Consider the following 18,086-nt stretch of genomic DNA (forward strand, 5'->3'; position numbering starts at 1 on the left):
AAAAAAATAATAAAAAAAAAAGCCAGAGCTGTCACTTGTGAGTGGTCAGTGTTTCTTATGCCTTTGAAACATACGTGGATCATCCCATCTGTGCCCCTACCTCCTGTTATAAAAAAAGCTATAAAAAGCAGAGTGTTGGGTGAAAACAAGGATCTGTTTTCAGACATCGTACCACCCAGCGCGCCCTTCAATTTCTGGCACTGCAAGAGCTGCGGAAACAGGAGGATGAGCTTACAGCTGAATTCTTACCTTACATCTTTGTCGAGAGAGAATTAGCATAACAATATTCAGTTTTAGTTAAGAAAAAGTTAATTTGAGAAACACAAAGATTTCCCAGCCCTACTAAATAATTCCGTTAAATGCTTATTTACACATTTTCCCTGAACATCTTCTCACTTCAGTAGGAATGAAATGCGCACAGCAGGAAAGCACAGATCCTCAAACCTCTCTTGAGGGTCTACGTGTAAATTAAATTATGTTTATACCTGTTTCTGTGCAGGAATGGACTCCATCCTTGATATGAATATGGCCAAACTTCCAGACCCTGTAAGACTCCCAAACAAGGCCGAGAAACTAATGCCACATACCTGGGAGAGCCCAAAGGCTCTGGAGGAGCTCATGGGCTGGGGATGAATGCAGTCCTCTGAGAGTGTGATTTTTCCGCTGTGGGTGGGTGCATTGTACGTTCCAGGATGACACAGGGACACTTGAGCCTCAGCTTTCCCTGCCAAAGCCGTTCTTCCTGAACCAGTGCCTCAGGTCCCTCAGACCTTGTACCTGGACAACCCTGCAGTGCCCTGATCACACAGCCATGGCATCAGGGCTTTGCCTGAACCGCTGATGGGCCTCCTGGGTACCAGGCAGGCACGACATGGTGACCCTTTCCCTATGCAAAGGCACTAATCACAGCTCTGTCATGAAAAAGAGATGCCTATTACTCAGTTTGGGTTAATTACTATGCCATGGGTGGATTTCAGCTCCAGATCAAGGCTCAAAAATATACATAACTACAGGTACCTCTCTACATGTCCCACATGTCCCACAGTCAGGAAACCTCATCAATGCAGTTAAAAACATGATTCAGCTAACCACAGAGCGTCTCCTTAGCTCTCTGCTGACAGCACAGGCCATAGCAGAGGCTTAGAGCCACAGCAGGCACGTAGCCACCTCACCAAAGGCGCCTTCCTCTGGAGCTGGGATGTCCCAGCCCATGGGTCATGGCAGCATGTTGGCCCAGCTGGGAAGAAAACACACTCGCTATCGTCTTCTCCCAAAACAAATCTTCCAAATTCACACCTCTTGGAAGAAGTTTCAATTCCATAAAAATGAATGGATGCTGTGTTTCCTTAAACCGAGTCTGCGCGTGTCCCGGGAGGGCCATCTATCTGAGCACAGAGAGGACATGGGCACCAAAACGCAGTCACAGCCGAGCAGCTAGACCCACTGCAGAGCAGCCAAAAGAGCGCTCGTAGTCCGGGTTTCGGAAAGGAAACCATTTGGCACTGCCTAATGAAGAGTATCAGCTAAAAACCCAAACCCTCCGACAGGCATTTTCACATCAGAGCGTTTGGTTTCTCTGTGGTTGCATCTGAACGACGCTACAGGTTGAGAGAAACCCAAGCACGACACTCTGGTGGGGGGTGCACGCTGCGTGTGAGCACGTCCAACATTCGTAAAGGCTTTTTTAAATCTACAAATTAGTGTCACAGACTGTCATTCTATTACAACCGTGCTGTACCTGCAGTCAGGGTGAAAAGTTGTATTTACAATTTGAAAATTGCAAATACAAATTACATTTGTACATTTTAAAACGCCTTTACACTTGAAGAAGTTATGAGAAATATGATGGCAGTGCTCGGCAATGTGTCTTTTGAAATAAGCTGGAGGTACCCATTAATTTGAAATTGTTAGCATAATATTTTATGCCATTAGGTATCAAATCTCTTTTTGCAATTACATGAGAGATCACAACCAACAAATAAAGAAAATGTGTTTAGGTGCTCAGGAAAAACAAATTCATTTAATCTACAGTCCATAGAAATTCTAGAGTCATATATTACTGTTGCTGTTGTTATTTTTGAAAGCTGCTATGACTTATTACTCTAAACATATAGCCACAAATTGAAAACATGGATTAAAATGTCTCCTACTTGACCTTTTCACAGATACTCCATGAATATAAATATTAATTTTATGCATTCAACAGCTGCTGATCAAGCTATGTATTGCGAAAAGTATTGTTTGAAATATTATTCCACCATACGAGTTACACAGTTCCACGGCAAACCTTATGGGGGTTTTATGCTAATAGGCACTTCACAAACCATTGCATAAACTCCACAAATTTACACTCCGTGAGTGGCTGTGATGACTTCTGGTCTGTGGCTGGATGATTTTTGCACTTCATCCATACAAGAAATCCTCTTTGACACTACCTCATCACCCGAAACAAATCTTGACTTTTATTTATCCATCCAGAGACGAGAAGTCAGTCAGCTACTCAGGCATAAAACTTTAACAAATGAATCCACAGCAACAAAACCAAAGCAAGTCCTTTCCACTTGCTCTTGGAATTTTATTCCTGTTCACATTTCCAGCACTTTCACTCTCAGCCTTGTCCCTATTTCTCCCAGACACCGCAATCTCAGCGGAGACTAAGCTGTCTCTGCGTGGCACAAAGCAAAGTGAAAGATGGTGCTGAGCTGCAGTGACTGAAGGCAAATAATGGCAGCACGGATATTGTCTCAAGATGGCTACTAAATTCTGGCACGGGTTTCAGCCTGTCCTCCCTTCTGCGACTCGTCTGGTTGAGGCACTGAGGGAGACAAGATTGCTCACGCTCTTCTTCCCAGGGTGCAGATCTGCCACGGGCGCAGATCAAGCACACAAACGGTCAGCCCTTACGCTCGTGCAATGAATTCCATTAAACTTACATGGGCCTTGCAAGACACAGTTCACGGGTGCTCCGAAAGATAGGTATCTCACGTATCGCTCCACATGAAGGTCCCAGAATGGTGAATGAATTAATGAAATACTAGATATTCCTAAACTTTGGCTAGGTTTGGGTGAAAACTGAGAAATAAATAATTAAAATAATTTTATGATTTCTTTTTCACACCCAACACCTACTAGATGCTAACAGCATCACTGAATGTTTAGTTTATCACAAAATCATTTTCATCCTGCATCAGGACACTACCACTTCTCATCATCTGGTTTCTTAGGAAGACCTTCCTCTGCACGTATATCGAGGAAGACTGGCTTTGTTGCAGCTAGGACTACTTGTCCTCTAGCCCTACTGGACTTGTGGGTCATCTCACAAATAAAAAGCTCTTGGGACCTAATAAGAAAATGTTCACTGCCATGACTGCAAAGACTCGAATGGCTCTGATATCCCAGCACACTGGTGACCCTAAACTGTGTGTTCTGAAGGAGGGTTGGGGGCTGCTTGAAGTTGCCATAAACTTGCTTGCCCATCAGTTAATCAATCAGGCACACTCATGTCCAAACTGGGAGCTGCGAAAGGACACACCATACCCTTTACAGTAGCTGCAACAGCTTCCCAGCAGCTGCTTTGCCGCTCTTCATCTTCTGCCAGAGCAGACTGGTGATTTTTCCCAACTTCTATTTTCCTCAAAACAAGTTGCATCAAAATTACATCCTCAGGTCCCCCCATGATTTCTTGTAGGGAGTGCTGACTATTCATATCTATAAATGACAGGTTTCTTTCCTAGTTTATAACCATAAAATTCATTGGCCTGATGTTATCGGATTATTTGCTACTCGTCCCACAAGGCAGTGAAAACAACTTTGTACCTCCATGTTTGCTGGCATTGAACTACTCATTAGAAAGTTTTTTAAGTTTTTAAGAAACTAAGTTTTTAAGAAACTAATTTAAGTTCCTATTCATTGCAACAACATTAGTGTGTCAGTGAACATGAACACTTTCTGAGAATTATCATTTCAGCTGCCCTAGAAAAATGCTACCTGTACAAACTTCATTTTTTAATTTGAATCTAAGTCATACTTACCCTGATGAAGTATATCGTAGTGAACCGTGGCCTGCATGGAAACACACCACCTCCCTCTGCTCCTCCCATGGAATCGGGGCCTCCAATAAGCAATTTGTAGATTTTTACCCATCAAACTCTTCTAAATGGCATTTATTTGAGATGCATTTCCAAGTGCTTTCAATCTCAGCTTGATTATTCGTCTGCCTTTATAACCCTCTCAGCTGTTTTTCTTGTCTCTGGCTTTGCTTATAAAGCCACTGTCTTTAAGCACAGTAAGTTAGGGTATGAATTTTATGGTTCCTTGCCAGTAACTCTCTTTGCAAACACTTCTACAGCGCAGTGATTGCCTTGGTTTGAAGCAACTTAATCCCCTCTCGATGCCACCTGAAATACCAAATCCTTTCCACATACTGAGTGACCACAAAAAAGACCACACAGAAAACCAAATGAGCTGTAAGCAAATTCACAGCCTAGCACGCTTCTTGATGTAGACAAGCCACCTATTTCAGTTAATTATTCGCAACTAGGTGGGGGTGATGATATACCACCATCCCCGAGAAGAAGTTTCATTTACTCTTCCTGCTTTCGCTTTCGCTGTCACGGCTCTGCGGCTGGTGTCAAGGCAGTGAGAGCATCTTATTACAGCAACGGCCAAATGTGACACGCAGCAAGGATTAAAGTGTTATCCAACTTGTACATGCATAAGCAGGCTCCCTGGAAACAGAATTCAGACTGATATTTTCATTTTCAAACCTGCATTTTCCTCCATCTGAGCAGTCAATGGAGCATCTTCCTTTCTAAGTAAGATCCAATTATAATGAGAGCTTGGATTGACAGGAAACATTATTATAACTGAATGAGCTGTCAAATCCATGATTAATAAGGTTTTTCATTTACGTTCAACAATAGCAGCATCAGACCACTGGCATATTATTATTCAATAACTCATAACATTCATAAGAAGGCTTACTTTCCTTTTTGTAGGGTAGAGGGAGATCTCTCACATTCAGATGCTCATATGGGGCAGAAGTGGTTTCAATATTTCATGAGAGGATTTTATCTCTGTGTTTTCTGACGACACAAACTAACAAAAAGCCTTATGCAAAATCTAAGCCTGCAATTTAAGGACTTGGTTTCTGTTTTCCCCCTCACTTCCATAAGTTTGTGTCCACACTCTTATTGCTCGAACCATGAGGACAGAGAAGGAATATCAGTAAGACGTTTGTAGCCTGGGTGTCCACATCATCAGGTGTTGACAGTACGGAGTATAAGGAGGAGACAAACCTAGACCTCTGCGATCCGTCTCTATTCAATGAGGTGCAAAACAGCAGATCAGCAGCAGATATTTCATGTTAAGCACCATATATTTATGCATTTTAAAATCATTGTGTGTGGTTCAAGCAGAGCAGATTTTTTTTACTGTGCACTGCTTTTTATTTTTTGTGTGAGAGACCATGAGGTCAGCATAGTTATGAATTAGGATATTAATAAGAGGAAAAGAGCACATGTAGAAAGAAAAATCTTCCCCCTTCTAAAAGCTTTTTCATAACAAAAACGCAATTCCTTCCATCCTACATAAATTCTGCTTTCCTGTCCCGTTTCACAGTTTTATAGAAGACAACTGGATATCCCATTTTTCTCTTTCACTAGTTCTCAGTTTCCCTTTCCTGGCTTACCTCCATAATCCGTTCTTCCATCCAAATGGTGGTGTTGCTCCATCACTGCAAGTAATATAAATGATTTGGCTGTAAAAGCTGTGTGCTGGGGCTGACTTCAAAAAATGGCCTTTCAGTCCAGCATTCATTTATACCTCATCAGTTACATCCCACTACTTTTTATCCAAATATGATCTATCAATAAAAAAATATACATAACCCATACTGTAGCAGTTTCTTTCCTCATTTTCCCCCTCGCTGACACCTTGCATGCTTGCACAAACTAACCTTTAATGTACAACTTTCAATTTAATGTTGTCATTTGTCAAAAAGTCCCACAAACTGGGGAAATTTATGGAGGCATTCCAAGAAGCGTCTGAGTTTCCATCCATAAGACTTCATGTCTCGAAATGAACTGCCACATTCTGTAAGCCACCAGGTGAAGACAAGGCTTAAGACACTGAATATAGCACAGCAGATCATAGAATCATAGAATCATGAAATGGTTTGGGTTGGAAGGGACCTTAAAGATCATGGAATTCCAACCCCCCTGCCCTGGGCAGGGACACCTCCCACCAGACCAGGTTGCTCCAAGCCCCCTCCAACCTGGCCTTGAACCCCTCCAGGGATGGGGCAGCCACAGGTTCTCTGGGCAATCCGGGCCATGGTCTTCAGCACCCTCACAGCAAAGAGTTTCTTCCTAATATCTCACCTAAATCTCCCTTCTTTCAATGTAAAACCATTACCCCTTGTCCTATGGCTCCACTCCCTGATCAAGAGTCCCTCCCCATCTCTCCTGTAGGCCATGCAGAAGGTAAGAACAAAGGCTGATATCTACTGTAAGAATAATCTATGAAGTGGTTAACAAAAGGCCAAGCTTACAAAGGTGACAGTGAACCTCAAGTTTAACACCTTGCAATGTTAAATGGGGCAAGTTCACACCTCTCTTCTCTCGCTTCTTCCTCTTTCAAATATCCCTGCTTCAGAATCCAGCTCTCCTAGACAACTAGCCTGCTTTTTGGACATCCTCTGTAAATTAACATCCAGTTGGAAATTCTTAAGCAAGGTTAAAATGTACCAGTGTCCGGGAATCTCATTGTTGTTGTTATTTTTATGTTGTTACTGTTGTTCCTATCGTGGTAGCCAATGCACAAAATGCTGCATTCATGCAAAACTGACGCTTGTCTGTATAAATATCCAAGGTGGGAAAATGAAGCTTTGTGTCCCATTTCATAGACAGAGGAGACAGCTACATGAACAAGGTGCCACCAAGTAAATGAGCATGGGTTTACAGCTCATTAACTACTCCATGGCAACTGTCTGAGTGGTTATTGCTCCAGAGTAATTGTGAGGTAGCTCTGACCCTTACCGAAAGCCAGGCAATGTATCTTGCATTTACCTGAGATTTAAGCATCCATATAAAGTAACTAATGAGCTGTAAAACCACACTCTCACCTCACGCACCGCAGTTTCTTCATGTATCTTGCGGCCACGATATTTATGTGATTTGTCTGGTGTCACCGAAGCAGCGTGTGACAGAAGAGGGAATGTGAAACAGACCCACTGAGCTCCTGCAAAGCTCACTCCTCCTGTGGCCAGAATTGTCTTGTAGAGCTGCTGTTCAGCTGCTTGGCACATCTCCCTTCACATGAGACTCTCTTGCCCAGAGAAGCTGTAGCTGCCCCATCCCTGGAGGGGTTCAAGGCCAGGTTGGATGGGGCTTGGAGCAACCTGGTCTGGTGGGAGGTGTCCCTGCCCAGGGCAGGGGGGTTGGAACTCGATGATTTTTGAGGTCCCTTCCAACCCAAACCCTTCTATCTATGATTCTATGACATGAGATCAATCCACAAGCAACCTCAGCCACTCATTTCCTCACTAATACTGGAGAACATGCATATTCCACTTATGCAAAACAGATGGATCTGCAAAAGGAGCTTCCAGATACAGTTTCTTCATTTCACACATAAAACATTATTTACTTCTTTTTCCTAAATTCAAAGTTTGTTGGTTTTTTTTTTTTTTTTTTTAAAAAGCGATGAATTGGGAATAGATTTATCCTTTTTTGTTAATCAGACTTCAACCCCAACTAATCTAGACTCCAATTTACTGCAGAGTCTAGGCAGCTTGTAGCCCCTGTGTTGCCTGTCAGGGTGGTGCATGGCTTGCCCCAAACTAGCAAGGAGGTTTCTTTCTTTTCCTTTTTTTCTTTGGTGACTCCTATCAACCGATATTCTATTAAGACCCCATCACACCCCTTCTGGTGGACTGTTGGTACAAGCCACCGCCTACAGTCATTGCAAGCCTGAGATCCTTGCTCTGATATTTCCAGTGGCACCACGGAAATCACAGCAGAACAGAACACCCTGTGCCTTCTCAAACCCCTTGTTACTTGCTATTTAAAAAAATAAAAAAGAAAAAAAAGAGAAGAAGAAACCCATGGGAGGAAAATCTGAACCACAGCATCACACCGTATTGCCATTTAAAATATTTACCAGTAAAATTAGTTCGTGTCCTGAGGTAGAACAAGAACATAATGCTGTTAAATACCTCGACAAAGTTCACTATAAATTATACACCTCTATCCATAAAGAAGGGAAATTAATTTTCTCAGTACAGACATTAAGTACATTGTTTTTCAGCCTTTAAAAGCTCCCTCATATAATAATTGATAAACCTCGCTATTCATTTTATTATCAACATGCTTTTTATGTCATGTCTGTGGACTAACACATTCAAAACGCAGAGAGGAAAAGCCCAGGACTTGGACTGTCTTGGCAAATTTTAAAGGATTTGATGAGTCTCTCCACATCACTCTCTGTTTCCTGATAATCACTCAATTCCTCCCTGCCAGAACTCTCTGGAAAATGTGAGTTGTGCCTACAGATCCCTTGGGATTTGACCCTGCTGTCACACTGACAGCAACTTTCTCATTTCATTTCACGGGGCAATATATTTCAAAGCATAATCCCAGCCCTCTGGGATGCTTCCAGTTCTGGGATGCCCAGCTCTGGCAGTACTGCAAAAGCTTGAATTTCATGAAGGAAGGCATAATATAAATGGGAAATATAGGTGTTTTCTTTTGCATTGACCACATATAACACTTTAGTGATGCTGATGAGCATCCTTCATGGCTCTTGGTTCTGTAACCATCCCTGGGATCAGTTTCAACCTGGGCTGACCAGTGCTTTCCCAAGCAGTTCCCGGGCATGATTTGGGGGTTAGAGCACCCCAAGACCCACTCCCAGTGCGCAGTTTGCAAGCAACCACTCAAATCTGAAAATGGAAAGAGTTGCTTTGGAATCCCAGCTGAAAAAAAAAACCCAAACATTTCAGATACCCCTCAAATTAAATTTTTGGAGAGTTATTCTGCTGCAGTGCTCCCTAGAATTTTGGATTTATCTCTTTACTTTTTTGTCCTGCTTCAAAATTATACATAATTATGTGATTTTTGTTATGTTATGTACTTTCTGCAAGAGAAAAAAAAATGTGCCAGCCAATTCTCCCCTTACTGACATCAATGGCTTTTGGCTCAAACTCCTGTGTGGGATTTTCCTTCTTCTTATCAAGAGTTCCATATTTTTATGTGGTCCAATTTTTTATTTCTTCTGGGTATCCTTTTTATTTTGGTATTTCCTTTCTTTTTGTTCTCCAAGTAATTCATTTTTAGCTCTAAATTAAGCAATTTGCTTTTAACCAGTTGGCATTTTCATCAGTCAGCATATCCAAATGTTCATCTGTACCTTCCTTAATTTCATGTACTATATCAGCATTTCCTGTAGCAGTAATGGCTCTCTGCAATGAGACTCACACCTCAGATTGCCCTGCTAGTTTTTCAGGCAATTATCTACTGCCTGTCCTTCTGGCAGGCACAGTGCTATCTTCCCCACTCTATTTTTGTTTTGAGAGTGACATCAATCCACAGTAAGTGCCTACTACAGACTCAATGCTTCTCTGTGCAAATTTTAAGCTTTTAGTATTGTTTAAAACAGAGAGAGGTCTTAGTGCCAGCTCTCCATACTGAAAATATCAGGCAAGCTCCAGTCATTTGTTAACTGGGGCGTTAGGGTTTCCTGCTTCTCTAAGTCCTTCCTGTTGGTTCATAGAGAATCCATAGGGTACCCGGCAATCCTGGTCCCCCATCATCCAGAGGAGAGAGCTTCTCCAGCCCCATAGAATCATAGAATCACAGAATGGTTTGGGTTGGAAGGGATCTTAAAAACCGTTTAGTTCCAACCCCGTGCCCTGGGCAGGGACACCTCCCACCAGACCAGGTTGCTCCAAGCCCCATCCAACCTGGCCTTGAACCCCTCCAGGGATGGGGCAGCCACAGCTTCTGGGCAACCTGGGCCAGTGCCTCACCACCCTGGAAGCATTTCTTGGTTTCTTTTGCAGAAAACCCCACAACATGAGGTGGGATGGCACATGCACAGGCTTCAACCCAGCCTGGCAGCAGAATGCATACAGGGTTCCCAGAAAATGGTCATGGACCCTGGGTATGGACATTAGCTGTAAGGATCTGTGCAACAGAGTACCAAAGTCCTTCAACTCGGACTGTCCAACCTACAGCAGAATTAAGTGGCTTGACATTTGTCAGCATCTACAGCCTGCTCTGGTTTTTCTCCTAAAAGCCTAGCTGAGGAGCAATGTTCTGCTGAGGTATGGAAGGGGTGTTGCTGGGGAGGGAGACCAAAACCCATGTGTGACTTGGGATGTCTCCTCAACTCCTACCTGAAAATGCCTGTGGCCTCGGCTTCAGCTCACTGCATGAGAGAAGAGCAAGTGGGGGAGATGTGTTGGGAAGAAACAAGGGAGGAGAAAAGACAAGCCTGTCTGAAAGCAGTAGAGATGACTGGGGAACTAAGATATACATTGTGGAGGGGTTGAAAGGTACATGGTAAGTGCAGTGGGTCTGGGTGAAATCAGGCGTACACATGGCACAGGAGGGGTGTTAGGAGGAAACAGCCCCCATGGCACAGTGTGGACTTGGAGGAGCGAGAAGCTGCAGCGCAAGGAGTTGGGGGGATTTGGGGCCTGGCTCATTGGCTGGGGTCGGGATTTTGAGGGGCTTCAAGAACTTGGCCACAATGACAACGTGGGGTGGTCATTATTCTGTAGGGGCTGAGCTTCCAACCTTCCCATGGCTTACACGGGATTTATTAGGGACTTACAAAGCTACTGGAAAACATCGGGGAGAAACAGCTAGTGGGATGTGGGGAAGGAGGGGGAGGAAGGGAAGCGGAGGCTCCAGGGAGAGGGAAACCCCCTCTTCCATAAGGCAGAGAGAAAAAGGAGAGGAAGAGGAAGCACGTCTGCAGCCCAGCAGCCTCAATGCTGCACCTGCCAGAGAGAAACCCTCTTTCTTACATTTGCATATGCACATTTTTGCATCTGCTAATGAACCACGCTTACCTCCCCCATCTCCATCCAGTGCCAAAAGATTATTAACTCCTGAAGTCTGTTCCTACCTACTCCTTCCTGGCTGCCCTGCACGCATTTTCTAATACATATCTATGTAGGAAGGCTGGTTTCTTGCTACATGGCAGAAATATTTGTGTTAAATCTACTCCATAAGGGCCCTAAAACCATGAAAAATGCTCTGGAAGCAGAAAAGAAATAGTTATGAGGAAGGAAAGGAGGCGCTGCAGGAAAACTCATTTGCTGAAAAAATGTAGCTTATGTCTTATCAATTTAATTCCAGATAAGTCTTCATTTTGCTGTGAAGACAGATGCGATAAATATGTTAATGGCAGATTTCGATAGTTCAGTTTGTAGAACTGCAAAACCAGATGGAAAGTGATAATTTTTCTTTCATTTTAATTTTGAAATAAAAAGCAAGAAAGCAAGAAAGTTCCTGATATCGTAACACTGTAATGACTTTTTGAAGGATAATGGACCTTAGCACAGAATGATGATTAACTATCATGCCCTGATACTTCCAGTTTCCCTGGCTGGAATGCTCTCGGCTTTCTATCCGGAGCCAAGCAGATTACTGCCTGTGACGGACTTTCCCAGTTCCTCGTTCATAAAGGGATTCAGCAGCAATTCTAACATGATGCTTGTGTGCATTTCACCCATTCTGCTGTTGCTCAGGCTAGATCCATGCCTGAGCAGACCACCGAAAATAGCCTCGGATGGAGATAACCTCTCTTACTGTGTATCAGGAGCCAAATACCGCCTTTCTTAACTCCTTAAGCAGGGCACTTGTTGCCCCCAGGGTATTAGGAGTATTGGGACTAAACTGTGGCCTTCCATGCCTTGATTATGGTTCCCCGTAACTGATTGTTTCAATAAAAAAGAAAGCCATTGAGGGACATATACTAACACCTTCTTAAATCCGTAGGATATTTACTGCTTGAACTGATAGGCAAAAAGAAAGCTAGAAATCTTCTTGCTGCTTGGATCCCCTTGAAGGGGAGAAAATGGTAGGTAGGAGGTAAAAAGCCCAAGGAAATTTCAAGGAAACAATTTCCAAGCCTCTTCTCTTCAGGGTCCTACCTGAAACATTTCTCTGGGATTACTTGTTTTGTTATATTCGCCATGGTGGTTCTAACTGTGGACAGAACAAGCACATCTGGCTTGTTCTTTTTAAACAAATTTTAATTTCAAGAAGGTGGTGTCCTGACTGGTTCCTCCCACAGGAACCTCTCTCCAGGAACAACTTGGCAAGAGCAAGAGGTGCTCCATTCTCAAATCAGTAGCATTCACTTCTAGGGTTTTAGTAGGTTGCTCTCATTTTCTAGCTAAGGTCACAAATCAGAAGCTGAATGACTTAAACTATTTAATTCAACACAGAATTTAAAGTCCCCCGAGGACCTTATTCCAATGATTCCAGTGAGGAAAATGTGGATTTCTTGTGAATGACTGCTTGTATCTTAAGTTTTACCATTAGACAAAGGGTACAATTGCTGTTTGACCATCACCACCCTCAGCTGGGGGTGCCAAGTTGATAGGGTGTGTGGTTACAGGTGATATTTGGTTGTTAGATAGATATCTGATATTTATATTGCATAGATATCTGACACCTGAAATATTAGGTTAATTTTATCATTCGATACTTGCTATTTTGTTTCATTTATTTAGTTTGCATATGTTTTCTTGAGGGTTTCCTTTCTTTATTCCAAGAACGATGAATGCAGAATTGCACACATAAGTGGTCTAGATGTTTCTTATCCAAATAAAATGATCAGCAGAGAGGGAAAGGGAAAGTCCACACTGCACGGTGGAGGGGAGAGGAGAGGTCCCCAGGCTCTGCAAGCGAAAGCTGTGTCAGCAGGATCCAAGCCAACTTAATTAGCCCTGTGAAGAGACTGGGCAGAGGGCTCGGTTAATGCAGCAATATCATGTTTGAGAATTCACCTGATGTCTCTGGGCTTTGCTGAATTGTGCAAACGGACGTGTCTCCGCAGCATCGCACCTTGCACACAAGCAGAGGCATCAGCTGAGGTTCCAGCCCACGATGGCTGCTAATCTCATATAATTCAGTCATTAACATGCCTAGAAGTACACAGTGAAGCACACGCTGCCTGGTGCCTCTCCTGGCCCTGCTGTTCCCTTGCCAAGGTCAGGGGAACAGCAGGCAGGGACAGCTGGAGCCTCTCTGCCCCCGCAGCCTGGCTGTGGGCTAGGAAGCCATCAAAGCACAAGCCGTGGCTAGAGGTGACCCACCCTTGCAGAGCATCCTCAGGTGCTGGCATTAAAACAGCCGGATCTTAGTTCTCTGTGGCCTTGTGCAGCAGCAGCATTTAATCCTGGAGCACGAAAGCCAAGCAGAGCTTCCCAGCTGGTGGGCACGGAAGTCATTGACCACCCTCCAGCAAGAGGCCAGATGACCCTCAGCGCCTGGCAGGGAGCCGCCAGTGGGAGGACCACGGCAATTCGTGCAGCACTAAGGCTTATTCTAGGCTGCCACCTTGTCAGGCTCAAGTTCAGCTCGTTAGGACATTCGTCTGTTATTTATGCAAATAAGTCTATGCATAGTCACAAAATACACAGAGGGGCCATTTCTCAGTTTGGCACAGCCTCCAGCTTTCCAAAACCTCAGACATCCCTGATAGATGTAGAAGACAAAGTGGTCTTCCCTGCTCGGCAGAGAGGCCGAGGCAGAACTTCTCCGCTACCATCCACGTCTTCTCAAAGGATTCGTGGTGCTTGGGATAGAGAAGATCATGCGTTCCATATGACTTTAAACCTGTTATGTAACAACTCAGGGTGTTTGATCTTATGAATAAGGGATCTCGACTTGTTTCACCTTTCCAGGGAAGGAGATTTACGAATCTGCATAGCTCAAAACATTCCGACTGCAGCTTATTATTTATTTATAACAAGCACATGACAAAAAAGGTCTCTCTCACTCATGAATGTGCATCAGAACCTCAGCTCAGCCCCCTCCTGAGCTTTCTGCTCTCTCCTCACTTTAGGAAATTATCTTCTGCACAAGTCTAGTCTAGAGTCAGCATCTACCTCTTGCTCTCCACACACAGCTGGAGGAGGTCTGAGTCCTCCTGACAAGGGTACAGGTCTACCAGAAACACAACTTTAGGGAATTCTTCCCCAGTTCTGTACTCCAGGCCAGTACCAGGTGGACGGCTTTGCCTGACAGCTCCAGGGACCAGTTTCTCATGTATGGTCCCCAACATGATGGCTTATTTAAGCTGCCACAATCACACACAGAATCACAAAATGGCAGGGGTTGGAAGGGACCTCTGGAGATCATCCAGTCCAAACCCCCCATCCAGACCAGGGTCACACAGAGCAGGTTGCACCGGAACATGTCCAGGTGGGTTTGGAATGTCTCCAGAGACGGAGACTCCACCACCTCTCTGGGCAGCCTCTTCCAGGGCTCTGCCACCCTCACAGGAAAGAAGTTCCTCCTCATGTTTAGATGGAGCTTCCTGTTCAAGTTTGTGCCCATTCCCTCTTGTCCTGTCCCTGGGCACCACTGAAAAAAGACTGGCCCCATCCTCCTGACACCCACCCTTTCAGTATTTATAGGCGTTGATCAGATCCCCCCTCAGTCTTCTCTTCTCCAGACTAAAAAGACCCAAGTCCCTCAGCCTTTCCTCATCAGAGAGATGTTCTAGGCCCCTCATCAACTTCGTAGCCCTATACAAGGTTCGCTGTAGAAACTAGCAGAAAAGAAGTTTCCATAATACAAGTAAAGATGGAAGAAAATGACACAGCTTTTTGCTGTATTACCCTTATCTGAGGGACCTGCCTTACCCCTTCACTTCTCCTATGGTTTGTTGTAGCCATCTCCCAGGACCTCTGTGGAGCTGGGAACCTGCATGTGGTCCTGGAATTGGCCCCGAGGGGAGGAACTCTTCCAGCAGGCAAGGAGAGGTACTCACAAAGGCTCCCCCTCCCGGGTGGCTATAGTTGGACCCTAATGTGACAGTAACACAAAAAATAACTTTCCCTAAACACCCCAAAATCTAATTCCACTTAAAATTGCATTTTAAGTGCAGCACAATTGCAATGCAGAAGCCTGAATGTGTTTCCATTTTTTTTCCTTATTCCTCTGTAGGCGATTTGTATTTGCACAGGAGAGCAACTGCAATGTAAATTAAAAATCTTCTGGACAGTCTCTCTCACCTCCATCAAGGTGCCTTTCTTTGATTCTTTCAATATAGGCAAGGAAATTGGGGTGGGTTGACCCCAGCCAGCAGCTGAGCACCCACCCATGTGCTCACTCACCCCCCCGACACCAGGATGATGAGCTCATCAGGAGAGGGAATAGTGACAGAAAAAGCAAGAAAACTCATGGGTTGAGCCTGGGAAACAGAGAAAGCCCCGATGCTGTGGGTGCGCTGATGGGCAATCGCCAAAAAACTGGTGTGTTATCAACGCTGGCTTATTCACAAATCCAAACCACAACGTCTTAAAGGCTGCTGTGAAGAAAACAAACTACATCTCAGCGAGACTCAACACAAAAAAAATTAATGAACAAATGCATTGCCTTAGGCTAACCACAAAGCAAATTGTCCTAGAAGGGGCACATCTTTCCTAACGTCAAGTGCTCTTCTACAATGGCTGCTTTTTTTATGCCAAATCTGTTCGCCACTCGGGTAAGTGCAAAATCACACGGTCAAAAATATCTATACAACCTGCCTTCCAGTGAATTTAATTCTGCCATTTCCAGCTGAGCAAAATTACTTTACATCATGAAAACATATGCTTCCCCTTAATAAAGGTTTAAATACAGCCACTTCGAGCCTCTCCCTTCACTTTAGCATTGGTGCAGTAAAGGATTATCCATGCAAAATTGTACGGCCAAGCTTTCTGCTGTGAGCCGGCATGGTTCCGTTGTTTTTCAAGGATCAATTAGCACACACTGGAGATTTTAGCCATTGTTGTCTGCAATGGCTAATTTGCCTATTAGAGGGAGCTGAGAGCCATCTGTGTACATGCCATAAGGATGCACCAGTGAAAGGGAGACTGCAAACTGGCAGAACGTGACCTGTGGTGGTAAGAGACTCAAAGAGAGGGTGGGACAGCTTACCTTTGGAGCCTGCGGCACATCAGACACAGCATCCTTAGGTACTGCAAAACCAGGGTTTGCTGCAAGTGTTGCTGGCTTTTTGGGAGGCCTGGGCGGGGGATGAAGGGTTTGGTTTTCATATCTTCGCACCATGTAGTACTGCTCTTCGCTGATCTCCTCCACCGTTGTCTTAGTTGCAGGAGGTACAACTGCCTGGATGTCTTTGCTGAGCAGATGGACAGACATGTTTAAGCGATACACGGGGATCTCCCAGCTCTCCACCGGGCTGCTGGGGCTACTGACCAGCAGATAAGAGTCTGTGATTTCTTCTTCAAGCTGCAGACCAGGCACGGCAGCCAAGACATCTTCCTCAACAGAGAGGTCCCTCACGGACACTTTGACGTTAAAAGGCAAACGGAATTCTTTGCAAACCTCCGAAAGCTGGTGCTGTTTCTTGTCATGAATCACTTCCACAAAGCCACCTTCCAGGTACATAGGGAGGAGCACTTTCTTATAGGTATCGCTTAGTATTTGTTCACAAGCTAAAACATCTATGACTTTCTTTCTTCCCTCGTACAGGACTTCACTAGTCTGGCATTGCTGAACTAGAAACTGATCTCCAACCGACACAGAGAAAAGCTCTTTATGAGGGGAATCAAAGGCTTTAGTTGCTACAACATGAAGCTGTTCCTTTTCACTTCTTGCTATCTCTAAGTCATAGGCAGTTGGAAACTCCCGAGGTCTCCTCTTGAACTTTCCTTTGTAGCTCAGAGGGATTAAAAAATATCTTTTGGGGGAATCGCTTCTGATCTCAGAGGCTAGGACTCTTGTTGCCTGGTACTTTTTGTAGATGACGATCTCTTTCCCTGTATGCAATAAGTTATAAGGTTTTTGGCTTCCTGAAGGCCCTTCCATTATCTCAGCAGCCATAGGAAATTCCTTGCTTGTTCTCTCAAATACGTCTTCCAGAGACAGTGGCTGAACGAAAGAGCTAGTATCGTAACAGTCTGTTATATCCTTGACCTCCACATCTAGATCTGAGAGGATATGAACTATGTCCTTTCGAACTGAAAAGAAAAACACATACATTAATTTTTGTTCTCAAACCGACATTGGAATAAAATACACACATCCTGTTGGCCAGATACTAAAAGTACCTTCCGTGAAGTGTGCAGCTCTACGTGTTAACATGCACAGTTAATAGGACCAGTCAAAGTCTGTTTTAGGTTGAGATATGCAGTTATCAGATATGTAAGAGACCTCACAAAGAAAGAGAGAAACAAGAGGAGATGAGAATGAAGTGTGCAAGTGAAAAAAGTTTAAGAAAAAGGAAAGTGAAAAATAAGTACAGTTCGCTGTTTTTCTCACAGCACTTCTAAGTTTAATCAGCTCCTTATCTTATCAATCTTTTTTTCTTGAGTACAAAATGTATTCATATTATTTTATTTCACAGTAACATGGTTTCTCCAAAGAAATGGGCGGGGGGAACATTCTTAATGAATAAATAACATTTGAACCCATCACCACATGTTGTTGCTGTGGCCAGTCTGGGATAAATAAGATATTTTGATATTATAAGAATAATTAAAATGTTTATAATTATTAGAAAATAATACCACTTGGAAAAAAAGGCAAAACTTTTGTATAACAAAGTCTACATTTATTGTTAATGAATGAAAGAATTTCTAGTATAATAGTCCTCTGTGGAATTCCTGCATCCTTTTCTGCAGCATCTGGTTTTATTCACTATCAGACCTGAGCCATTGTGTTTAGCAGTCTGACAGGGAACAACTCTTTTATCACAGCTGAACTTGCAAAATTTTGGATGCAAAACTTCCAAGCACAAAGCTGACCATGCAATTAAGGCTTGTTAATGAATTTGGCTCCAGACCAGTGACACCACAGATCACTGACCAGGGCAGTAAAATTTAACAAGCAAAT

General features: G+C 43.8%; 1 protein-coding gene across 1 annotated transcript in view; it reads right to left on the reverse strand.

Moving 5' to 3' along the window:
- THEMIS (thymocyte selection associated) overlaps positions 1-18,086 on the reverse strand; it is a 73,029-nt gene that overhangs the window by 28,395 nt on the left and 26,548 nt on the right. The window contains exon 4 of the mRNA XM_074169025.1: positions 16,167-17,212. Within this exon, the coding sequence (XP_074025126.1) occupies positions 16,167-17,212 (1,046 nt within the window). The remainder of the gene's footprint in view (positions 1-16,166; positions 17,213-18,086) is intronic.

The sequence above is a fragment of the Numenius arquata genome, chromosome 2, assembly GCF_964106895.1.
Source record: "Numenius arquata chromosome 2, bNumArq3.hap1.1, whole genome shotgun sequence".
In the NCBI taxonomy this organism is placed as follows: domain Eukaryota; kingdom Metazoa; phylum Chordata; class Aves; order Charadriiformes; family Scolopacidae; genus Numenius; species Numenius arquata.